Genomic DNA, 26694 nt, shown 5'->3' with positions numbered 1-26694 from the left:
TTTAGTAAAATCCACATGCTCATGTTTTATTTTATACACATTTTTGGCCATTGTAAAAAAACATTTTTCCTTACAAACCAATGAAACATAATTTCCCAATTTAGGTTATTCTCTTGAATGAAAGTAGAAAAATGATCAAGTTTTTCTTAAAAGTCCTCTCATCTGATAGAAAATGTATGAGTTCTACACCACTTGGACAAACATGCAAATAAAAAGCTACGTATACAGTTGTCATCGATACAAAGGCTAACATTGTGAAAAGGGTGATATTTTTAGGGTCAGTCAACACTACCGACACACCACAACATACCCCGAGGACAACATCTGGTAAATATATTGTGTAGATGCAGGTGAAGGAGAAAAAAATAGCTTCTTTCTCTTGACATAACCAGAGGAATACACAGACATATGACACAGACACCAAAGATCAAAACAATAGAGGAATAAGAGCACATGAGCGAGTTAATGGGTGCAGCCAGGTCCTGTTGATAGAGCAGGTTAGTACTAGTGGTCCGGTAGGCACAAGTGGCGCCACACACACAGGAGTGTGTACCACATTTCAGAGTAATGGGTCTCTAGTCCCCACTGAGTCTGTAGGAGGCAAGAGCTCACACACACACTGGATCAGGTTCAGGAGATGAATGGGTCATATAGGGTCGGAGGTTGCTGCGGGGGCTTTCTTGAATCGTTGGTTGGCCCGGTGTTTGCTGAGCAGAGTGAGTCCCATGGTGTCGATGCTCTCCTCGAGACCCTCACTCCTGTCGACCTCCACTGTGTAGTCGTTGGCCTGAAGAGGAGAGAGCATGATAATAACCTGATGGCACAGTGTCCTGATGGTAGAGTAATGGAGTTACTGTAGACAAATACACCTTGAACTAGAAGCTATCAAACTCATTTGTCATACAATAAAATCAAGCATCTCTAAATATCAAATGTTCAGTCTCAAGACTGTAAACTCCAGACAGTGGCTGATTACGCTCGATTAGATTGTGATGTATTAAAATCACACACACACCAGTTGAAGGGAAGCCAGCATGTACTTGCAGGCCTCGAAGTTGTCCATGCCGTGGACTATAGAGGCGAAGGTCCTCCTCTGGCCCACACTGCACAACGCGGCTACGATCCTGTCCCCATAGTCATGGATGTCAAAGGTAGCACGCTCCTCCTACATAGACATGTGGACAGGAGTGTCTGGAAGTTTAGCCAACAGATCACATGACGCCACACTAGAAATCACCAACGGGGTGAACAATGATATATTKTATTAGAATAGATACTTGATCTACTGCAAAATGTATAGAAAGTATGTTATTGAGTCTTACCTGATAGGTGAGCTCCGGTCGTATTTTGTCCTCCCATTCCTTCACTCTTTTCGACAGCGCCGTCTCCTGGGCATAACCCTGGGAGTTCACCAGGAACTGCTCCTGAAATATGAAGGAAGTGGGGGGGGGGGGACATCAGGAACATCAGTGACTAGCTACACAGAACCCTGTAGTATTCCTCGCTGGAACATGACCCAGAAAGACTGGGGCATTGAGACCGTGTATACGTACCACACTCTTCTTCACCAGGTCTTCGTAACTCAGTCCGTCCATGTCTGCCCCTGGCAGCAACAAAAACATTGTAAACATACTATCTTTGCCTATGATTGCCTACAGTGTCTTAAAACTATGAGTGGTCCACACTGTTTTTTTTATTTTTTATCTGTGTTTTGTATTGTCTAGTAACATATCATTGTGGAGTGACACTAATACATTAGTCTAACTCTACAGTCACACAGTGGAGACCTGACAGACAGGACAGTGTCTACCTGGTACGAAGTCCTGTCCATTCAGGAAGTCAGCCGGGGCTTCATCAGTCAAAGGGTCATGTTCGTTGTCAGAGAGGTCATCGTGCAGACCTAGGGGGTCGTGGTGTCTGAGGCCCTCTAACTCCTCCTCCCGCTCTACTCTCTCGTCCAGCTGCAGGTACGTCCTTCTCAGCTCCTCGTCAGACACAAACACACCCTGTAAGGGCAAAAGGCTGGATGTTCAGTACATACTCATACACTCAACAGTAAAAACCGCAACAAAATGCTCTTTGCAACATGACCCATAGAAGTACAAACACATACCGTTTTCCTAAGAATCCTTTTCCGGGTCTTCAGCTTGTCTTTCATTTTACTCATATAGATGTAGTTCAAGTCTGTAACAGAAACACCACTTGCTGTAAGCGCCAAATAATAGAGGGTTCAAAAGAAAACTAAATGAGGGGATAGAGGAGGGGATAGAGGAGTTATGAGATCCACCCTTACCTGTATACGTGGGTCCATTCTTTAGCCTGGGTTCAGGCGGGTCATCTGCAACAAGAGGAGGCATTTGTCAGGTATATTCCATCCTATTCACAGTCTTCAGACACACCAACACGCGTTTACGCACTACTTACAGGTGCCAGTGTACCAGGTCCAGAAGTCTTGCAGCGCAGCGGGGCCTTTCCTTTTCCGCTTCCCAGAATCATCCAGACCCGGAGGAACCTTATAACATTTTCCTATGGCGAAAGAACACACATTTAACACAGACAGGCCCCCTCACAGAARATATACTGCGATACCCTCTCAGTGAGTAAGAGTCAGTTGGACTGCATCTCATCGATAGGAWAATGTTCTCACCTGTTTTCAGAGGCTTGTCCTCGCCGACTGTATCATAAAGGTCRTGTAACCTCCAYATGTTGGCCTGCATCACAACAATCCTCACATCACAAAGACAAAAAAAAACAACGTGCATACTAGAATGGTTATTTTCCGTCTCTAAATGTGTCGGTGGTTGTGACGGGTAACCGTACCATCTGAGCCCTCTCCTCCTCCATCCTTTGWTTCTTCTGCTCCTCCTCAGAGAGCTGCTGGACTCCTTCCCTCTCCCTCAGCACCCTCCCTTCACTGGGGGCCTGGGAGAGAACAAGTTAGAACACACATGGTAATACAAATCATACACAATTCAACACAAGGTCCCATAAAAAGGGCTACGATAAAGGGGTTACTAGCTGTAATGGAACTGGGCGTGTGTGATACCATCGGTTCCTCTGTACGTATGTATGCATGCATGCACAGTGCCTTTGGAAAGTATTCAGACCCCTCGACTTATTCCACATTTTGTTGTGTTTCAGCCTGAATTCAAAATCTATTAAATTCCCCATAATGACAAAGTGAAAACATGCTTCCTTTTTTCAAATSTATTGAAAATATCTAATTTACATAAGTATTCACACTCTTGAGTTAATACATGTTATAATCACATTTGGCAGCGATTCTAGATGTACTTCTTTCTGGGTAAGTATCTAAGAGCTTTGCACACCTGGATTGTACAATATTTGCCAATAATTATTTTAAAAAATTCTTCAAGCTCTGTCAAATTGGTTGTTGATCATTGCTAGACAGCCATTTTCAAGTCTTSCCTCAGACCTTCAAGCAGATTTAAGTAAAACATGTAATTCAGCCACTCAGGAAGATTCAGTGTCTTCTTGGTAAGCAACTCCAGTGTATATTTGTCCTTGTGTTTAAGATTCACCTTTCAGCAGGACAATTCATATCCCAGTGTCTGGTAGAAAGCAGACAACCAGGTTATCCTCCATTTATTTTTTATCCTCAAAAACACCCCAGTCCTTAACGATTACAAGCATACCCATAACATGATGCAGCCACCACTATGGTTAAAAAAAATGGAGAGTGGTACTTAGTAATGTGTTGTATTAGATTTGCCCCAAACAACACTTTGTATTCAGGACAAAAAATKAATTGCTTTGCCACATTATATTCAGTATTACTTTAGTGCCTTATTGCAAACAGGATGCATGATTTAGAATATTTATCCCCTATTGGCTTCCTTCTTTTCACTCTGTCAATTAGGTTAGTATTGTGGAGTAACTACAATGTTGTTGATCCATCCTCAGTGTTCTCCTATCACAGCCATTAAACTCTAACTGCTTTAAAGTCCCCATTAGCCTCATGGTGAAATCCCTGAGCGGTTTCCTTCCTCTCCGGCAACTGAGATAGGAAGGACACCTGTATCTTTGTAGTGACTGGGTGTATTGATACACCATCCAAAGTGTAATTAATAACTTCACCATGCCCAAAGGGATATTTGTCWGATTTTTTACCCATCTACCAATGGGTACCCTTCTTTGCAAGGCAGTGGAAAACCTCCCTGGTCTTTGTGGTTGAATCTTCCTTCTTTTCACAGTCTTTCTGTGTTTGAAATTCACTGCTCGACTGAGGGACCTTGTAGTTAATTGTGGGGTACAAGAGATGAGGTAGTCAATCCAAAATCATGTTAAAACACACTCACAGACTGAGTCCATGCAACTTATTATGTGACTTGACAAGCAGATTTCTACTCCTGATCTTATTTAGGCTTGCCATAACAAAGCGGTTTGAACGTATTGACTCAGACATTTTAGCTTTTAATTTTTTTATGAATTTGTAACATTTCAAAAAAACATTTCTTCCACTTTGACATTATGGGGTATTGTGCGTTTTAAATTCAGGCTGTGACAACAAAATGTGGAAAAAGTCAAGGGGTGTGATATACTTGACTGAAGGCAATGTACTAATCTAATATAAAACTCAGCAAAAAAATAAATGTCCCCTTTTCAGGACCGGTCTTTCAAAGATAATTCGTAAAATCCAAATAACTTCACAGATCTTCATTGTAAAGGGTTTAAACACTGTTTCCCATGCTTGTTCAATGAACCATAAACAATTAATGAACTGCACCTGTGGAACGGTCGTTAAGACACTAAGCTTACAGACGGTAGGCAATTAAGGTCACAGTTATGAAAACTTAGGACACTGAAGAGGCCTTTCTACTGACTCTGAAAAACACAAAATAAAGATGCCCAGGGTCCCTGCTCATCTGCGTGAATGTGCCTTAGCATGCAAGAGGCACGAGGACTGCAGATGTGGCCAGGGCAATAAATTGCAATGTCCGTACTGTGAGACGCCTGAGACAGGACGGACAGCTGATCGTCTGATCGTCCTCGCAGTGGCAGACCACGTGTAACAACACCTGCACAGGATCGGTACATCCGAACATCACACACTGCGGAACAGGATGGCAACAACACTGCCCGAGTTACACCAGGAATGCACAATCCCTCCATCAGTGCTCAGACTGTCCGCAATAGGCTAAGAGAGGCTGGACTGAGGGCTTGTAGGCCTGTTGTAAGGCAGCTCCTCACCAGACATCACCGGCAACATGTCGCCTATGGGCACAACACCCCCGCGTGTACCAGACAGGACCGGCAAAAAGCGTTCTTCACTGATGAGTGTGGGTTTTGTCTCACCAGGGGTAATGGTCGGATTCGCGTTTATCGTCGAAGGAATGAGCGTTACACCGAGGCCTGTACTCTGGAGCGGGATCGATTTGGAGGTGGGTCCGTCATGGTTTGGGGCAGTGTGTCACAGCATCATCGGACTGAGCTTGTCATCATTGCAGGGAATCTCAACGCTGTTGTTACAGGGAAAGATCCTCCTCCCTCATGTGGTACCCTTTCTGCAGGCTCATCCTGACATGACCCTCCAGTGGACAATGCCACCAGCCATACTGCTCATTCTGTGCATGATTCCTGCAAGACAGGAATGTCAGTGTTGTGCCATGGCCAGGAAGAGCCCGGATCTCAATCCATTGAGCACGTCTGGGACCTGTTGGATCGGAGGTGTAGGGCTAGGGCCATTCCCCCAGAAATATCCAGGAACTTGCAAGTGCCTTGGTGGAAGAGTGGGTAAACATCTCACAGCAAGAACTGGCAAATCTGGTGCAGTCCATGAGGAGATGCACTGCAGTACTTAATGCAGCTGGTGGCGACACCAGATACTGACTGTTATCTTTGATTTTGACCCCCCCTCTTTGTTCAGGGACACATTATTCAATTTCGTTAGTCACATGTCTGTGGAACTTGTTCAGTTTATGTCCAGTTGTTGAATCTTATGTTCATACAATATTTACAGATGTTAAGTGGTGCTGAAAATAAACGCAGTGTGTGTGTGGTGGTTTTTTTTGTGTGTGTGTGTGTGTGTCGTGTGTGTGTGTGTGTGTGTGTGTGTGTGTGTGTGTTGTGTGTGTGTGTGTGTGTGTGTGTGTAAGAGAGAGAGAGAGATTTCTTCGGTTCCTACCTGGTGTCTGTCATATGTTCCTCAGGTCCATGGTCCATCCCGTTGTCCTCCAGGGGCAGAAAGTTCTCCGCACCGGAATACACCACCATCATCCCCGGCAACGCCACCACGGCATCCCCTGCTGCAAGCTCAGCGTCATCTGGACACACAACAACAAATAGGGTCGTCAGCCCGGCCGTTAGCTTAGAAGTACACATTAAAGAACCGTATATTCCATTTGAGCGGTTCCTGGCAACATGGTATGGGATTTTTGAAAATGTATTTTTTTAACCTTTATATAATACTCTGTTGGCGGCAAAACGCATCACAAACGCTCCCAACCCGCTCACAGAGAAATCAAATCATTGGGCGTTTTTCTCAAATCAAATGTTATTGGTCACATACACATGTTTAGCAGATGTTATTGCGGCGGTGTAGCGAAATGCTTGTGCTTCAAGCTCCAACAGTGCAGTAATATCTAACAGTTTCACAATATATTACCAAATACACATAAATCTAAGTAAGAATGGATTAAGAAAAAAAAAAAAAATATATATATTATATATACACCCACAACACACACACACCACACATGTACACATATTACTACGTTCAAACGTTTCGGGGTCACTTAGAAATGTCCTTGTTTTTGAAAGAAAAGCACATTTTTCTGTCCATTAAAATAACATAAAATTGATCAGAAATACAGTGTAGACATTGTTAATGTTGTAAATGGCTATTGTAGCTGGGAACGGCAGATTTCTTTATGGAATATCTACATAGGCGTACAGAGGCCCATTATCAGCAACTATCCCTCCTGTGTTCCAATGGCACGTTGTGTTAGCTAATCCAAGTTTATAATTTTAAAAATCCTTTTGCAATTCTGTTAGCACAGCTGAAAACTGTTGTCCTGATTAAAGATGCAATAAAACTGGCCTTCTTTAGACTAGTTGAGTATCTGGAGCATCAGCATTTGTGGGTTCGTTTACAGGCTCAAATTAAATAGTACCTGCAGCTTCATTAAATAGTACCCGCAAAACACCAGTCTCAACGTCAACAGTGAAGAGGCGACTGCGGGATGCTGGCCTTCTAGGCAGAGTAGCACAGAAAAAGACATATCTCAGACTGGCCAATAAAAATAAAATATTAAGATGGGCAAAATAACAGACACTGGACAGAGGAACTCTGCCTAGAAGGTCAGCATTGCGGAGTCACCTCTTCACTGTTGACATTGAGACTGGTGTTTTGCGGGTACTATTTAAATGAAGCTGCCAGTTGAGGACTTGTGAGGCGTCTGTTTCTCAAACTAGACACTCAGTGATGTGTACGCCAAGGAACTTGAAGCTTTCCACCTTCTCCACTGCGGTCCCATCGATGTGGATAGGGGGGGGGTGTTCCCTCTGCTGGTTCCTGACGTCCACAATCATCTCCTTAGTTTTGTTGACGTTGAGTGAGAGGTTATTTTCCTGGCATCACACTCCCAGAGCCTACTACTGTTGTGTTGTCTGCAAACTTGATTGAGTTGKAGGCGTGCTTGGCCACGCAGTAATGGGTGAACAGGGAGTACAACAGGAGGATGAGCATGCACCCTTGTGGGGCCCCAGTGTTGAGGATCAGCGAAGAGGTGTTGTTTCCTACCTTCACCACCTGGGGGCAACCCGTCAGGAAGTCCAGGACCCAGTTACACAGGGCGGGGTTCAGACCCAGGGCCTCGAGCTTGATGATGAGCTTGGAGGGTACTATGGTGTTGAATGCTGAGATAAAGTCAAGCCAAAACGCTTGTGTACAGTGTATAGACCTAGACACAGTAATGTACAACTGTCGATATACTGTATCGATCTCTAAATGCCTCTCTACCTTGGTGCCCGAACAGGGTGACGGGGACCAGGGGTGCGTCAGACAGGGCATCCCTGAGGAAGTGGGACTGAGAGGAGGCCAAGAAGAGGCGGATGATACCCAGGGCGTCCGGAGTGAACGTGTTCATCTTAAAGTCCTTACAGCTGCCCAGCACCTCTCCTTTCAGACTGCAGCACATACACAGGGCACACACAAACATTGATATGACAGCCCTCTACAGAAATGTGTTCCATCAGAAAGTAAGGCAGCTACATATGGCAAGGCTGGCAATGTTCCATAGTTATTCTACAGAAGAGCTCATCATGTTGAGGGCGGTTTAGGCCGTGGACTTGGCACCCACCTGACGAGAAGCAGCTTCTGTTTCTCAAATGCCTCAGGAGGAATCAGAGACTCAGGGGGAAGAGGGGCCACGTCCACATTCTAAGGAACACACAGGACAATCATTTACAGAGAATCATGGATACACACACACAAATCAGTTAGTCTGATTGAAACACCAATCAATATATTGTACATTCTAGAGGGGCATTTATAAAGGGTTAAATGTTTCCAGAGGTGGACACTCACCGTGTTAGCSTCATTCTTCATCTCTGACTGCAGGGAGACATCTGTTGTATCCTGGTCTAAGGATTCAAACTGGRGGAACAACAAACATAAGTAMAATCAGGTAATAACAGTGTTGGGCCGGAACTAAAGCCTGCTACACACCCMCTATGGCTCTCTTTGGCCAGGGTTTCCTAGCCCAACTGTCACACACACCCCCCCCGCTACACACTCTTACCCCGTCGTCACCATTAGCATTGTTGGATGAGGCCCCATCCGTGCCATCCTCTCCAGAAGTCAATGCTTGTTTATTTTTCCTGAAAATTAGATACAAACCCCTTAAACTCAATGGGAAAGGAAGTGAAGAAGCAGAGCACCATGAAGACTTGCAGTTTGAGTGGTGCTGTGTGTGTTCACAGGGAGCGAGGCAGGAGACAGTGCCTTGCGAAAGTATTCATACACCTTGACTTATTCCACTGTTCCATCGTTTCCCCCCCTCACCCATCTACACACAATACCCCACAATGACAAAGTGAAAACATGTTTTTAGACATTTTTGAAAATGTATTGAAAATGAAATACAGAAATATCTAATTTACATAAATGGGTTGAATTCTTGAATACTTATATAAATAACAAATGGGTTGCATACTTATTGAGTCATGAAATTTCAGCTATTCATTTCTTATTCATTTGTAAAAATTTCTAAAAACATAATTCCACTTTGACATTATGGAGTATTGTGTGTAGGCCAGTGACACAAAATCTCAATTTAATCAATTATAAATTCAGGCTGTAAAACAACAAAATGAGGGAAAAGTCCAGAGGTGTGAATACTTTCTGAAGGCGCTGCACTTACTTGTTTCTGTCGTTGATGTAGTCCAGAGTTTGGTACACCAGGTTGTACAAATGCTCCACCTGAATCAAACCATAACAAAATAATACATTTTAATAAAGTGTTTCCCCTATATTCATTTRGCAGCGGTGGGCTGCTAAATCGTTGTCGCCCCCMAAAAAACATGATAAAAGAATGATATGATTTTGTTTTGAAAATAATTTGAGGGATGGAACTTTTTCAGTGTAAACTTAAAACACTTAAGCTAGATATAAAGTGTGTAGAAATGATAATGGACCTATATATTTTGTAAATAAGATCCTTGAGAACTAACCAGAACAACAACTACCTCTTCCCCTACTGTATTTATTTTTTTATTTTGCTCCTTTGCACCCCAGTATTTCTACTTTGCACATTCATCTACTGCAAATCTACCATTCCAGTGTTTTACTTGCTATATTGTATTTACTTCGCCACCATGGCCTATTTATTGCCTTTACCTCCCTTGCTCACATTGTATATAGACTTATTTTTCTACTGTATTATTGACTTTATGTTTGTTTTACTCCATGTGTAACTCTGTGTTGTTGTATGTGTCGAACTGCTTTGCTGTATCTTGGCCAGGTCGCAGTTGTAAATGAGAACTTGTTCTCAACTTGCCAACTGGTTAAATAAAGGTGAAAAAAATAATAATAACATTTAAAAAACTAGACAGTCATGGCATTGATTTTGTTATGTTTGAGTCACTCAGATAGATTGCATAAGAACATGCATTAAGCCATGGRAAAATGTGTAGAATTGTAGGAAATTAGCTTTAAAACTGCAATTTCTCTCAGCMCCATGGCAAAATGTGTAGAAGAATTTAAGGAAATTAGCTTTAAACTGAATGTATTCTCTCTCAGCCAGTGAGYCCCTTGACAAAATGCAGGAAACTAGTTTTAAAACTAAAATTCTCTCCGCCCCGTTTCGAGGACCTCTAAATAATGTTGGTCAGAGACGGCGCAGTTGGCCACACCCACTACCACAAACCCCCCCCCAACTTTGCTGAAACAAATCCTAAGGGAAACACTAATAATAATACATTTTATCTGTAACACGCTTTTCAAAAACTCAAGCTGCTAACAATATCATAGTTATACCACAGTTGAGATCAAATGAATTGTGGTGGATCACAGTTACTTTTGGACAACAAGTCAGGAATATTATATGAAACCAGCCTAATATTATTTTCTACCAAACAACTTCTCACCTTCTTGCTGTAAATGCAGGCTGAGCCTTGGATGAGCAGCGCTGCCTCTGCAAAGTTCAGAGTGGTTTTGCCCCCATCGAACGAGATGCACATCTCATCCAACTGCCAGAACATAGAGACAGTATGAGAGTGGTAAGTGTATATGAATGAGTGAGAGGACAAGCTTTCTTAACAATCTACTCCAGCCTTGGTCTGTGTGATTTTCAACCCGGTTGGTGACTCCATTGATTGATTCAAGGCTGTGTGTGTTGACACACAACAATGTTGTTAATACAGTACTTTAAAATCTATTTTGTTGACATGAYTTTCCCCATARTGCATGTCACGGGCTCATTCCTACCTCCTCTAGATAATCTGCCAACTCCGAGGCCACATCAATGTCCCAGTTTTTCGTGAGCTCCCGGATAGGCTGCAACAAATGGGCGAATCGAGTCTCCACTGTGTCCATGACCATGGCTCCCCTTAAAATTAAAGATGAAATCATGTCAGATTTGAATCGGTGTGATTTTTWGAAAAGCTAACACTTTATTCAGTAGCTATCTACAAAATAGATTGGTTGACATTTAGCTATCTAGCTAATGAACGTTTAAGTTCACGGAAAAGTATATTTGGTTAATATAGTCGCTAACGTACTGACCTACTAGTAACTTAGTACTGACGTATAGTTACACCATTCCTGTAACGTTAGCTAGCTAGCCAGCTACCACAATGTTTTAATACAGACATTCATGAAATGCTATTACACTCACCAAATGATTTCCAATCACCGTTGGCGTTGATTCACAAAATACGAAGGTGATCCAAATATTTAATATGTGATGATAAACTTTGGAGCCCTTTCAAAAGAACCGCGCGTCCACCATTTTCTTATTTTATGTTATATTCGCGCGAGATGTTCTTATTCGCCGACTGTTTCCTCTCTGACGTCAACAGAGCCAGGGTTTATGCGCTTTGCTGCCATCTACTGGCGGGGGTACCACTAAAAAACAACCTGTACCCATCTCACCGAAAGATGGAGCACTTGGATTATATATTTACAAGGCATCCTTGAATAAATGTGATGATATTCGATGCTTGTGGCCAGTTAGGCTGCGTTTACACAGACAGTTCCAATCTGATATTATTCGTAATCAGATCAAATATCTTGTCAATAATTAGAACATGTTATCAGAATTTGGCTGCCTGTGTAAACGCAGCCTTAGTTATCATTTAGAAATCAAATGAGCATCTGTGTGTTATATTAACCACTTCTGATGTTTTATCGAAATACCAAAACATCAACCAATATCAGCAATGCAACATTTCGTTTTATGCTAAACTTTTCCAGTTGCTGTATACATTTTCTACTTTTATTGCATATAGGCCTAATTYGCACAATGTTATTTGACTTTGCCTCTAGCTTACATGCCCTATAAGCCATTCATCAAACGCATTTAATGTGGTTCAGTTTTTAACCAGTGGTGGGGAAACTATTCTGAAAATATAGTTGACCAAGCTACCAATTAGGCCTACTTCACACTGCAAGAAGTTAAGCAACTAAAGTCAYTACATTCAAACTACTTAATGAAAAATTATCATATCTAAACACGCAATGTCATAGACTACAAATTTCAAGAACAGATAATTCAGTCAGCTGTTCACAGAATGTGTCATTTAGCCTATTGCAAAACATGTTTCAAGTGAGAATTAGGCAGGTTTGATGCCCAAAAAGTAAGACAATTCTTGCTTCTTCACTCATATTTTATTTTTGCAAAAAAAGTATTGTGTAGTTCCATAAGTTAGCTACACCGCAACATGGCAAACAAAGTAGGCTAATTAACTACTGAAAAAATACTACGATTTGAATTTAGTTCAATACCACCAAGCGACTGCAAAATGTTGTGAAATTACTCGTTGAACTAGTCTACCTTAAATTCGCTAATCGCCACTCAACAACACTTTTAACCCTTGCCTGGAAACCCAATGTTGAGTTGCTTTGAATTCTGCGTCAGGCAGAAATTAGTGTTTGAACCCATACTTCTGTACATAGCACAGAGCGTGGATAATACCACCCATRACCTTTTTCAACTTCTTGCTATAGGGACCGCCAGCATACCCCCAGGTGATAGTGATAGTCTAGACTAGCCTATGATGCTCAAACATTGTCCACAGAAACATAATACCTTTTCCGACACACATATAGTGAAGCCCTTCAGGGCCTTTATGGCAGTCTATGTGGGTGAAATTCTCCTTTCAGGCTTGACCCTTGACACTTTGTGGCTTCCCTAGGCGTATTGCATATTTGACCCTTGCAGATGAAGCCAGCAGTAGACTAATTTGCCAAAGTCTATCAATGATCCAGGCCTAATTGTTAAGTGAGGTCATACATTTGTCAAATAGCATGCTGTTTGTTGTGTAAAGTGATTTGAGGCCCTGGACCAGCTCGTCTTTCCCGCTGCGTCCGCACCCCAACCATCTCTCTCTGTGGCCGAAGCCCCAGCGGACAGCGCGCCCGTTTTGACTAGGACCCTACATCTTTAATGACCATCATTAATGCCTACATAACAGCACGTGTGAGTCGCCAACAAAGACTCAGTATATTCAAAGCCAAACAAATAAGGTGGTTAATTAAAAAGTGAGTTAGACTAATTCTACGGGCACAATCCCATTTTAAATGGGATTTGTGTGTTTACTGTATTCTATAGCAGCAGGCGGGTTAGGGTTTAGGAGCGCGCAGGGAACTAGACACTTCATGGTTTCCATGAAAATGCAGCTTTCTTCGAAAGGATTTTCTTGGAATTTTGTAAAAAAAATCGCTCTCTTTCTTCCATTCTCTATCATACACACGCATATACATTATGAGCACGCAAATATATTCATGTGGTGCAGCTGGCTTGGCACTACCTTAAAAATGGTTGCGCTCTACACCACGTGACGCGATTCCTGGAAAGTTCTTGGAAATCGGTCTTTTGTGTATAGCTGTGGGTTTAATGGGGATTTGGTTATTCAAAACACATACCGAAGGAAGGGGATTCAACGCCGCGGAAAAGACTGTCATTGGGATTTGTACTAAACACAAGACAAGCGTGGTTTGGTGACTTTCTGCATGGTATTTTAAATCTTAACATTACCAGCAGCAAGCGAGTCGTGCGGAGTCGACTTGCCTCGTTCGCTGTCATCGCCTGTTTTGCACCACGGGTTGGAAAATATTCTTAGTTTGCCATCTCGCCAAAAATGACAACCGATTGATTAGCCCGCCAGAAGATAAATATTACCACATGGAAAACGAACTATGTAATCTGTCATCTTTCAATGTGATCGACATGGCTAAACTAGCTAGCTGTTCCATGGAAGTGTATAGTTAACGAACGGTTTTGTGCTTTGTTTATTCATCTTAGTCCCCTTTTCTTTAGGGAGAAGTGTGTATTTCAATGGTCATCGGTTGAGTCGTTTGGGGCTGGATCCACTCGCAAATAGGTGATATTTCATTCATATAACTATCTGTTCATGGTATGTTTACTTTGTAAACTAGCTAGTCAGCATTAGATAGCTAAACTGTAATGTTAGAMATGTGTTGTGAACATACGTCGATGGCACGTGCTTKATTGGCTTTGGAACAGTGGTTATTTAAAAACGTTGCACATTTACACGACCACAATGGACGCTTTAAAGTAGCCTACACAAAATAATCACGCATAGCTACAATAGACAAGTTGCAAACACCGAACAAGGCTGATGATGGTGATTTATCTGTTTTCAGTATCCCGCGCACTGCATATAGTGAGTTAACCTGCCATTTCAATTCACGAGAAGTAGTCGACTTCGCAGCTCGTGCCTTAATCWGTTTTTTATTCATTTTTGAATGCAAACATAAAAAAACGTTTCCTAATGTTTCATCTCCACGCAGCAATTGTAATACCTCGAGCATTTAAGTGCATTTTTATTGTTTTATTGAAGATTTATCAAGCGAATTAATTAGGCTTTTCAGTGTTCAGTTTGTTTCGTGCCCCCTTTACTTGCCATGTTTTTTTTAAAGCTTGCGCAAAGGTAACCCCATTCATATACATCAACTAACGTTACCTTTAGCGCATATTGAAGTATCTTCTGGCAGGGGAATTAGAACCCCGACGTTCGTGCTCAACGTTAAAACGCATCACTTGCGGTACGATTTTGGAAACATATTTCAGCGAGAAATTAAATTACTACACTCCTTTTATAGGGTTAGGGTTCTCACACGGCTATATTTCTATGTTACAGGGGTACCAGTACCGAGTTGATGTGCAGGCTGTACGAGGTAATTGAGGAAGATGTGTAGGATACTTAAGGGTAGGGGTAAAATGACTAGGCAACAGTTAGCAGCAGTTTATGTGATGAGTCGGAAGAGTTAGTGCAAAGGTGGGTCAATGCAGATAGTCCGGTTAACTATTTAGAAGGCTTATGGCTTGGGGGGGGGTAGAAGCTCTTCAGGGTCCTGGTGGTGCATCGCTACCGCTTGTGGTGCGGTAGCAGAGCGAACAGTCTATGACTCGGGTGGCTGGAGTCAAGCACATAACAGATATGTCACAATGTAACGTTAGCTGGTATCTAGCGCGAATGCCCGTGGTTAAACTGCATTAATTTACGTGTTTTTTATTTATTCACTTACAGGACGATTCATTCATAAAATTCGAGAAGAAACCTGCAGAAGAAACTTGTTTTGCGACTGTGGGGCAACTGCCTGTCTTTTGGGGAATCTTTTTGCATTTGTCGGATGTCTTTTGGCCTACGGCTGGGCAATTTCGGGTGGTTCCCCAATGACCTGCCACTCACCCGAATCCACCGAGACCATCGAAAATGAGAGAAGAACGGATACCGAGTCGCGAGTTGTTGACTCCGATGAGACTCGCATCGGTCAAGCCAYGAAAGACCTTAAAAATACAGGTCAGTGCATGTCCTCATTTTATAGTTTTAGATTACCTCTACACACACATTTCGACATGATTACTAAATGTTCCTATTTTCAGCGTTCTAGTAGTTTTACCAGTACCCAGTACTGTTATATACATACGAGCATGACATAGAATGTCAAAGCATTTCTGAATTACAAATAAACGATATAGCCTAACTTTCCAAATATTTTTTTGCAATAAAAACTCTAACAAGACCATGTATCTCTATGGCCCTGAAAAAAACGACTGCTTGTAAAGCAAACTAGTTTGAAAGTAACTTTATCTAAATGCTCGTGCCCCTATCTAGTACGATATGCATGCGGTCATGCAGTACGCACTGTCTGTACTCATTATGCATGGTTGAAAATGACAACTAAATAAAGCACACTTGGTATTTCATCGAATGCAATGAATGCATTTCACCCATATTTATCCCGAACAGTAACGGGTTTGGTCTCTTGAATTTCGTAGTAATTCGTGCATGAGTTACTGTTTTTAAGCCGCAGAATGTATAAGGAAGTTTTGTTATAGGTTATTGTGAGTTTGTTGGAAGACAACTTTTTTTTTTTTTTTTTTACAATTAGACACATTCAAATGAAAACATGTTCAGAACATGTCTATGAATTAATACAATGTGCCTTCATTCACATGTTTGGCATTGATGTACATTTTTCACAAGACTTGTGTTCATTTACTGTTCTAATGAAATGTATGTTTCACTTAAAATGCTGTTGGAGTGAATTTATATATAGGATTGCCATTATTGGAATGCTGTGGAGAGGGGGGATCATGAAGATCTTGTCCAATGTGATCTTAAAATGGAGGTGGTCATTTTATTAGGTAAACATGTGTGAGCTCTTCAAAGATCAAGCATCTTTAATGTATTTTAAGAGGCATGTATTATCGTTAAAGGGAAATAAAAATTGTAACTTCATATTCATCTCCAGCAACATGGCCAACATCATATGTGAAGATGGGAGATGAGTGTTTTCAATGACATCGGCAATTATTAGTAGGCATTGCTTACTAATTGGTTGATGTAATTGGAAACACTTATCTTTATTTACTACAAAACATAGATGTGCAATTTTCACGTGTTGATGTTGGGCTGGTGTTGGAGATGATGAATATGAAGATTTAAAAAAAATCTTTCTAAATTCCCAGAAAAGCACATTGTTTCTAAGCAAAGCTCAGAACTCGCAACTATGTGGGGAATCTGTGCCAACTTTTACTGTTGAAAAGCGATATCTCAAGTATAAATACAGTAAAGTACACACACTAAAGCAGTGATCATCAACTAGGTTCAGCTGCAAGCCGATGTAAAAATAAAAAACATTGAGTGGATGGTCGAGGGCCGGAACATAATTAYATATTAGTTTACTGCAAATTGACCTCAAGAAGCCCAAACAGATAATATTTGACTAAAACATAATAATTTCAAACCTTGCTTACATTTGTAATCGTGATCATGTTTCATTATTATACGTGGGAATAAATCACTTGGGGCTGATTTCCTGTTTTTAGTCTTATGTCCAACATAAATTCAATTAAAGATGATTTATATAGACATCCACACACACACTGAACCAAAAATATAAATGCAACTATTTCAAATATTTTGCCGAGTTACAGTTAAGGAAATCAGTCAATTGAGATACATTCATTAGGCCCTAATCTATGGATTTCACATGAATGGGCAGGGGCGTAGCCATTACATTTGCATAAGTAATCAGACCCTTTATGCAGTACTTTGTTAAAGCATCTTTGGCAGCGATTACAGCCTCAAGTCTTCTTGTATGACGCTACAAGCTTGGCACACCTGTATCTGGGGAGTTTCTCCCATTTTCTTCTCTGCATATCCTCTCAAGCTCTGTCAGGTTGGATGTGGAGAAACGCAGCACAGCTATTTTCAGCTCTCTCCAGAGATGTTAGATCGGATTCAAATTCGGACTCTGGCTGGGTCGCTCAAGGACATTCAGAGACTTGTCCCGACGCCACTCCTGTGTTGTCATGGTTGTGTGCTTAGGGTCGTTGTCCTATTGGAAGGGGAACCGTCGCACCAGTCTGAGCTCCTGAGCGCTCTGGAGCAGGTTTTCATCAAGGATCTCTCTGTACTTTGCGAACGTTCATCTTTTCCTTTCCTGACTAGTCTCCATGTCCCTGCTGCTCATAAACATCCCCACAGCATTATGCTGCCACCACCATGCTTCACTGTAGGGATGGTGCCAGGTTTCCTCCAGATGTGACGCTTGGCATTGGCCAAAGAGTTCAATCTTGGTTTCATCAGACCAGAGAAACTTATTTCTCATGGTCTGAGAGTCTTTAGGTACCTTTTGAGCACACTCCAAGCGGGCTGTCGGCCTTTTCCTGAGTGGCTTCCGTCTGGCCGCTACACCCATAAAGGCCTGAAGTGCTGCAGAGATGATTGTCCTTCTGGAAGGTTCTACCATATCCACAGAGGAACTATAGAGCTCTGTCAATGTGACCATCAGGTTCTTGGTCACCTMCCTGACCAAGGCCCTTCTCCCCCGATGGTTCAGTTTGGCTGGGCGGCCAGTTTCTAAGAAGAGTCTTGGTGGTTCCAAACTTCTTAAATTTAAGAATGATTGAGGCCACTGTTCTTGGGAACCTTCAATGCTGCAGCTATATTTTGGTACCCTTCCCCAGATCTGTGCCTCAACGCAATCCTGTTTCGGAGCTCTACGGACAATTCCTTTGACCTCATGGCTTGGTTTTTGCTCTGACATGCACTGTGAACTGGGGACCTTTTATATAGATAGGTGGTGCCTTTCCAAATCATGTCCAATCGAGGATGATCAATGGAATCAGGATGCATCTGAGCWAAATTTTKAGTCTCGTAGCAAAGGGTCTGAATACTTATGTAAATAAGGCTGTAACGTAGCAGAATGTGCGAAAAGGGACGGGKTCTGAATACTTTCCGAATGCAGTGTGAGAGGGAGATATATATAATTAATTAATTACTTGGGGGACCAAATAAAACCACCTGTGGGCTGCCAGTTGGGGAACCCTGCACTAAAGGATACCAGTTTGTGAGTGCTACTTTCAGAACTACTGGCTAAAAAGTGTACAAAAGTACTGGAAAATCTCTACCTCCAGCAAATCCAGTCCAAACTTCGTTTTTGGGTTGAGGAGTCCAGTCGAGAAGGGGGGTGGGGGGTGCGAGGTAGACAGTCGTCTGTCAGTGTACATTAATGCAGAGAGTCCTCTCATACAATGTTGCACTACAAAGCCACTACAAAATTGTGAGAATTTAACATAGTTTAACCCACTCTCTCTAAGCACCAAGTGGACAATTTGTTTAAATTCTGTGGACCAGTATGAAGGGCTTTCTTTTATAGGGTTAAGGCTAAAATTCGGTTTAGTTTTCATCGTTCATAAATTTTGCTGACTATGTGCCGTTGTGCATGAGATTTAGGATTGGATTACCGTCTTTTCTCATAAGCGATCTTGTTTTCTTTGAATACCCAATGTTGTGTGTTTGTCCTGTCTCCTTGTGCTAATGCATGCGTGGTCTTCTCTCTCCTAACAGGCTGGTACTGGCAGCCTGCACCGCCACGAAGCCAAAGAAGATTCTGCGCAGGATGCATAGAAGGGCACCGTTCCTGGTGCAGAGAGCAGCTCACCAGAGGGACTACCTTGTCTACGGACGAGAGTTCTGCCATGACTCGGGAACGCCAACCAACTTGCGCATCGAGTACAAGGAGGGGAAGTCTTAAACTGGACTCGTTGGTGCTGACAAGCCAAGCTCAAACATTTACAGTGTGGTCACCTGTGGGACACTTACGTGCCTGTCCAGGACTACCAGTAACAGGCGTTGTTCAGGGGCGTCGCAGTCCCTGGCCCCACCCAACGGCGGTTCACGCTGCTATGACTTAAGCCTGTTGTACTCACCTGCCACGCCCTCGTCAACAGCACCTGTCCCGGATCGCCTAACAACGCACCAGGCAGGTCAGGAGTGCCTTTACCCAACAGGCTAAGAACTACCTGACGGACTATAGCTACAATGTATAAGTAGTACTGCAATCCAGATGTGGTTTGGGATAGAGAGCAGTGCACCTGCCATATAGTGCCAGTCAGACTATCACCCAGTCCGAAGTGAATCTTTAGCCCCAACCACTAGACACGGCTTGACGGCCCCCGTACTTCTGGAAGGATTGCTGTTGAGCAATATGCTTATAGAGCCAAGTCAGTCATCTAATCCTCAGGAAGCTAGGTGGAATTTTTCCTAACATTACTACACATTACTTCCTTTAACGCTACAGTTGTTCATCAAAAAGGGCTTAGGAGTTGGAGCTAAGGGTTGATTTCAGACCTGGGTCATGTTCATAATCTCTGAAACTGGTGCAAATGTTTTCAAGCCGAGGTGGCCATCCCTCCTGCCTGCAGACCAGCTCAGGTAACAGGGTTTCGGACCCTTCTAAACAAGACCCAGGAGGGATGGCAGTTGGCACTCACTTTTTTTTTTTTTGCTTCTCGGTTCAAGCTCTTTGTTGTTGCTTTACATACTCTGCCTCATGTCTGAGAAATGAGCATCTGACACGGTGTCCACTTTTTGTTCTGATTTATGTTTGAGTTTGTTCATATTCTATATTTTCTTTTTTTTTGTACTGTAATCATAAGAAGGGGCAGTGCTGGGGTGTCGAACTACATGTAGTGCAACTAGTCATTTAACTACATTTTTCACTAGCTTGGAGGTAGTTGAACTAAATTCAAATATTGGACTTGTTTTCAGTAGTTAATTACTTTTTTGGTGTGTAGCGAACTACACTACTAAAAAAAAGAAAAGTGTAAAGTTTGCAACTTATTTTTCAGCCTCAGACTTACTTAATTGTCACTTGAAAATGTTTTGGTGTTTTAATAGGGCAAAATTATGAATATTTGACTCCAGGGTGATGTGACTTGCCATTTGTAGTCTGACATTTCAAATTCTTATATCTAAATCTTTCATGTAGTAGTCTGGATGTAGTGAACACATTTTTTTCAAAATAACTTTAGTAAAGTAAGCTATAAGTGCAGTTTATTTTCTTCCAGTGCAAAGTAATTGGTAACTTGGTAAACTATTTTCAGTGTAGCTTCCCCAACACTGAGAAGGGAGAATTATTAGTTATTTATTTTCACTCTTCTGATTAATTTTTTTTAGTAGATTTTTTTTGGGGGGGGTTGATAAAGCACAAGCAATATACCGTCTTCAAATCTGGCGTTGGTTTCTCTCACACTGTCTCGCTCTGCCTCCTGCTAAGAGGTTGAAAGTAATAGATTTTCGGAACTTCTTAATCCTGGATGTTCCTCCCACTACGCATCACTTTTCTGCGAAACCTCAATACWTCATCACTGCATTTTCCTTCAATAGAAAATGCCCTTGAGCAAGTTGCTGCTCACACCTCAGAACTAGACCTTGGTTAGACAGACAGTCTGTATCTAGCTACTACTAAAAGAAGGAATTACATTTCCAAGAGCATATTAGATGTTCGGCCAGGGGTTTTCATTGGATCGACGTGAATCTTATTTTAATCAATATTTTTTGAAGTATTTATTGATTGTGCTACTGTGTTTCCTAGAAAAATAAAAGTTACAAAAATAAACCCTGAAAGCATGTTTTATYATAGCCTCTATTCTGCAATTTGGGAGGCAATAATGAATGTGATGCAGGGGTGTCATGGTGCTCATGTGTATTGTTTGACTCRTTCTCAATTTTCAGTACATAAGGTTCAGTGTGAACAATTCTCGCAGAATATTCCAGAACTCACTCTTGATACATGATCATGACATTTACTGTTTTCATATGGTGCTTAAATACAAGTGTCTCGTGTTTTCTCTGTGAGGAAACCAGAAAAATAAAACAAAAGAATGGAATCGAAGACTCGTTCCTATCTCTGTGTGACGGTTTTCAGTTTACGTTTAGCTGTAGGCTCTGGGCAAGAGGTTGGGTCGATGTCGAGGGGGCACAGGGATGAGGCACCAGTCAATATTGTTTTTGTTTGAAATTAAACATAATAGAACCCACCCACCGGCCACTAAAACAATCAATTCCTGCTACTGAGACCTGCTTTGGCGAGCARCAACGCCAGCACACACACAGCTCTGGTCTCTCTGGGTTAGTTGGCTGCATTCCTGCAGCTTCTAAAGCAGGATGGGACGTTTAGACTTAAGCCGGGGCAGACAGAATTTRATGYAAGACAGAGAATCAGCAATCATGTCCTGCAGAATATATTTCTGTAAACGAGTTCTGTAATGTTGCCCTGTATAATATGCCCCTTGTTAGCAGCAGATGCAAAACACTGTTCAAAGGTGCAGATTGGAGTAGACTGAATTGAAGCAATTTCCTATGACTCAAAGAACTGAGTGCTTCAGTAGGCTATATGTTAAATTTCCACCTGCAGCATTGTTCAGCTTTATGTAGTGCATGTTGGATACATCCGTGCTCACAGTACAGTGGCTTACCCTCTTGAAGAACACACTGTGTGTGGGGCACAGGGGCTGCAGCCTGCTTGGCTCTGGGCCGTCCTAGCTAGCGCTGGTTTGATGAGATCAGGCTGGGTATTAGATCGTATTCTGCTTGTGGTGCAGAATGAGACTTAAATCCCCGTGCCCATGCTTACACTTTCTATAGGGACTGTTCATTCTGTAGCGGTCGCATGATGGAAAGGCCGGTAGTGTAGGGATGTGTTCTGCTGTACCTGCAGGTTCTCACCTTCCTCAGTCCAAMCACCATTACCCCCRGTAAGCGGGGAGAAAGGTTTAAATTTAGCAGGCTGGAAAACCTGCCTATTTGGTAACACCACCTGAACACTCAATATGGACTGATTTTGTGTGCAGACAGTGTATCAGAAMGCGTTTCCCTGAGAAATCCACCGGGTCCAAGAACAAACCTTGRTAAGGGCCAAGTAGAGCTATTGGAGAGGCAGCTTTGGAAYGTGTCMATATGYGTTGCATTCATARCTGATTACTAACCAATTACATCTTGATAAYGTGTGTGCYTTGTCTCTTYRTGTTRTATACYTCAAGTCACCTGCAAAGCACATCTACTGTCAACTCCTTTTATAATAGATCACTTAGAGGCATAACCCTTCCTTCGTTACATGACAGAGGAACAGGTTATAAAACAGGTCTGTTTTACAGAAATTGTCAATTTCACTCCACATTGCTTCCTCCTTTCARAATCCGAGACAACTGCAGACTTCAACAAACCCTTGTTGTAATGGCTGAAGAGGAAGAGCTACTATATCAATCAGGACTCAAAAGGTAAGACCGTTGATGACCGGTTGAATAGGAAGAAGACATGGAAGAAGGATCGAGGCTGTCAATTGTCATATCGACCATGGGTTAGGGTCAGGGTTTCCCCTGCTGAGCTGTAGGGAAGCTATCTGACASTCCCTGAAGGGAGAGTAAGTAGACCYACTAGTGTTTACGCCTTAGTGTCGTTGGCTGCAAAGCTCTCACCGGGTCACTAGGKKTTTTTTTYCTTCACTGTAAACGTGTTACTGTCTTACAGWCGCTTTCTGTTATCAATCACCGGTCCAACCTGTTCTGGTATCTGTTATTATTACTGGCATATTTAAAAGGCAAATGCAGCATCCTTGTTCTTGTCATTCATATCCAAGTCTACCATTCAAATATGAAGCCTGGTAACAGCCTCAACAGATCAGTTGGGACATGTTTCAGAGCTGATCTTATATCTGGACATGGTTCAGTAATGCAGAACTGGGTGCAGMTAGACACATTTGAAAGTTTTATATTAATTGTGCAGTTCATCTCTATTATTGTAGTATTATAAACAACCTTAAGCACCAGAGATGCAGAAATGTTCCTTYGTCTCTGTTCGCATTCTCATGTAATTATGTTGGCCTGGCTCTGCAGCCGTATAGGTTTTAGACTGGACACTGTTCTGAGAGTTGCACTGAAACAGCACATTGCCACGCGGATGGGACATGAGGTTTCAGATGCAACTGTAATTGAAAATGGCAGGTCAGATTAACATGACAATGATGACATAGAGGCCTGCCTGTCAACATGGGTTTAACTCATTAACTGATGTCACCATGCGGATTTCCCATCAGCGGATTTATACTCAGGCTTCGGCTCCCTCACCTTATACCTCTCAAGCATAACTTACAGTGTTATTAGTTTAATAGAAGGAAAACTGTTTTGTTTTATTGTTGACAAATAAATCAGTCTAAAGCTGTTTATTTACACCAGGCAACCACATTCTGATCTTTGCCCGATAACTGGTATTTGACCAATCAGATCAGATCTTTTGCCCATAATTGGGCAAAAGATTAGAATTGGGCTGCCTGTGTAAATAACAGCTTTAGACTGCAATTGCGCCCGTTTACTTCCTCATCAGGGGCACAGCTACAGTTGAAGTCGAAGTTTACATACACTTAGATTGGAGTAATTAAAACTTGTTTTTCAACCACTCCACAAATTTCTTGTTAACAAAACTATAGTTTTGGTAAATCGGTTAGGACATCTATCTCCCCCCTCCCCCCCCAACAATATTTTACAGACAGATTATTTCACTTATAATTCACTGTATCACAATTTCAGTGTGTCAGAAGTTTACATACACTAAGTTGACTGTGCCTTTAAACAGCTTGGAAAATGTCTGAAAATTATGTCATGGCATTAGAAACTTCTGATAGGCTAATTGGCATAATTTGAGTCAATTGGAGGTGTACCTGTGGATATATTTCAAGGCTTACCTTCAAACTCACTGCCTCTTTGCCTGAAATTATGGGAAAATCAACCAGCCAAGACCTCCACAAAAAATTGTAGACCTCCACAAGCCTGTTTCATCCCTGGGAGCAATTTCCAAAAGCCTGAAGGTACCCGCGTTCATCTGTAAAAACAATAGTACGCAAGTATAAACCCATGGGACCACGCAGCCGTCATATCGCTCAGGAAGGAGACGCGTTCTGTCTCCTAGAGATTAACATTCTTTGGTGCGAAAAGTGCAAATCAATCCCAGAACAACAGTAAAGGAGCCTTGTGAAGATGCTGGAGAAAACAGGTACAAAAGTATCGATATCCACAGTAAAACAAGTCCTACATCAACATAACCTGAAAGAACCACTGTCCAAAACTGCCATAAAAAAGCCAGACTACGGGCTGCACTGCACATGGGGACAAAGATTGTACTTTTTTGCAGAACTGTCCTCTGGTCTGATGAAACAAAAATAGAATCTGGGGCATAATGACCATCATTATGTTTGGAGGAAAAAGGGGGAGGCTTGCACGCCGAAGAACACCATCTCAACCATGAAGCACGGGGTGGCAGCATCATGTTGGGGGTGCTTTGTTGCAGGAGGGACTGGTGCACTGCACAAAATAGATGGCATCATGAAGATGGAAAATGATGTGGATATATTGAAGCAGCATCTCAAGACATCAGTCAGGAAGTTAAAGCTTGGTCGCAAATGGGCCTTCCAAATGGACAATGACCCCAAGCATACTTCCAAAGTTGTGGCAAAATGGCCTAAGGACAACAAAGTCAAGGTACTGGAGTGGCCATCACAAAGCCCCGACCTCAATCCTATAGAGATTTGTGGGCAGAACTGAACAGCGCTTTGTGGCGAGCAAGGAGGCCTACAAACCTGACTCAGTTACACCAGCTCTGTCAGGAGGAATGGGCCAAAATTCACCAAACATATTGTGGGAAGCTTGTGGAAGGCTACCCTAAATGTTTGACCCAAGTTAAACAATTTAAAGGCAATGCTACCAAATACTAATTGAGTGTATGTAAACTTCTGACCCACTGGGAATTTGATGAAAGAAATAAAAGCTGAAATAAATTATTTGAAGAATGTGAAATGTCAGAATAATAGTAGAGAAAATGAAGTGGTGATCCTAACTTTAGTCGGACGKTACATAGCTGTGCCCCTGMYSMKGAAGTGAAYGGGCCGGCAAATGCATTGGAGAWCGTTACTCMGTGGCTGTTTCCGAAACCGAGTGTAGATGGGGTGGCAGGTAGCCTAGTGGTTAGATCGTTGGGCCAGTAACTGAAAGGTTGCCGGATCGAAYCCCCGAGYTGACAAGGTTAGGGTTCYAAGTTCCTTTCTCAGCTCTGGCATCAAAAGTAGGTGATCCAGTGATGTCTGAAGAGTTGTCAGTTTCAGAACATTGAGCTAGGTTTGTGTGTGTGTTTTTGGCACAATGTGTGAACAGAATGGAACATTTCGTGGAAGTGTATGGGTTGTGGTGAACTCACATACTCTGTCTATTTTCCGCACGTATGCTGGGATAATGAATGACATGATTGTGCCCAGGGRTCAGTGGTAGTWGATTTCAAACCATCCATCATAATTACGTACAGTATCKCTACTGTGAGCCGGTGTGTGGGGAGACATATAGATAATTTGTATTATTTGTTTTTAAGGATATATACAGATGGTTCAAAGGATCCAGTCAGTGGTAKGGTGAGGGCTGGGGTGTATATCCCAGGCTTCAATGTTGGAGTATGTAAGCGGTTAACCTATAATGTGTCAGGGTATGTGGCTGAGTTGAATGCCATGATTATAGGTTTGAAAGGTGATATGCTCTGATTCGGCTGCAGTGTTGAGTAGTGTGAAGACGGGCAGGTCAGCTAGTGGAGAATTGTTTGTGGAGATGATGGTGCTGTTAATGGGACTGGGGAGGGTGGGAGTAGTGGTAAGCTTTTGCTGGGTTMCATGTGGGTTTGGAGGGTAMGAGTGCTGTGAGGAGAGCGGGTGTAMATATTCAGGTCCCGTTGGGCCGCAGGGAAGTGAAGTCCTTGTTTTCCGGGCAAAAGGGCTMMATTTTTGGCAAAGGGAGMGGGATGCTAGTAGTAATGGGAGGCAATTGTATCTTGTGCATGGGTCAGTAAAGGAAGAGGTGGAGAGAGAGGATGTAGGAGGAKGATGTGTGGAGTAGACTACAGTCTGGACACACAGATTTTGAATGCCATGTTGTGGATGATAGGGAGACACGGAACAGGCCTGTGTGATGAGTGTTTAGTGGAGGAAATGTAGAGCATGTGTTGATATTTTGTGAATTGTATGATGTAGATAGTGAGAGATTATGTGAAATGGTTAGAGAGGCTGGACGGGGTTGGGGTTTGAGTGGTGCAGTGGGGGGAGGAAAGTGGTGTCTAGGGCTCTATGTCAGGACAAATGAAGATCATTTTATGTAGTTAGGCCGT

General features: G+C 42.4%; 1 protein-coding gene and 1 long non-coding RNA gene across 4 annotated transcripts; one reads left to right on the top strand and one right to left on the bottom strand.

Annotated features, from left to right (window-relative positions):
* Window positions 1–11490, bottom strand: LOC111949953 (condensin-2 complex subunit H2). The gene is given in 20 exon segments (XM_023967313.3): window positions 1–787; window positions 1016–1165; window positions 1323–1424; window positions 1554–1603; window positions 1811–2006; window positions 2114–2184; window positions 2294–2338; window positions 2425–2526; window positions 2648–2711; window positions 2821–2922; window positions 6146–6162; window positions 6165–6284; window positions 7982–8148; window positions 8322–8401; window positions 8549–8617; window positions 8763–8841; window positions 9384–9442; window positions 10609–10710; window positions 10949–11069; window positions 11358–11490. Coding segments are annotated over 19 exon segments (1830 nt in total). The 5' UTR covers window positions 11063–11069; window positions 11358–11490; the 3' UTR covers window positions 1–646.
* A 1895-nt stretch (window positions 11491–13385) lies between these two features.
* Window positions 13386–19076, top strand: LOC112067824 (uncharacterized). Of its 3 annotated transcripts, none has more exons than XR_011473926.1 (3): window positions 13448–14064; window positions 15235–15507; window positions 16268–17503. It is a non-coding gene; the product is annotated as an uncharacterized lncRNA (long non-coding RNA). The 3 variants fall into 3 exon arrangements; XR_002893418.2 differs by lacking the exon at window positions 16268–17503 and adding an exon at window positions 19066–19076 and having other exon boundaries at window positions 13450–14064; XR_011473925.1 differs by lacking the exon at window positions 16268–17503 and having other exon boundaries at window positions 13386–14064; window positions 15235–16088.
* Window positions 19077–26694: the final 7618 nt, after the last annotated feature.

This window comes from Salvelinus sp. IW2-2015, linkage group LG3, assembly GCF_002910315.2.
Source record: "Salvelinus sp. IW2-2015 linkage group LG3, ASM291031v2, whole genome shotgun sequence".
NCBI lineage: Eukaryota > Metazoa > Chordata > Actinopteri > Salmoniformes > Salmonidae > Salvelinus > Salvelinus sp. IW2-2015.
Note: the sequence above shows the minus strand (reverse complement) of the source record. Positions and strands in the feature narration are given on the sequence as shown.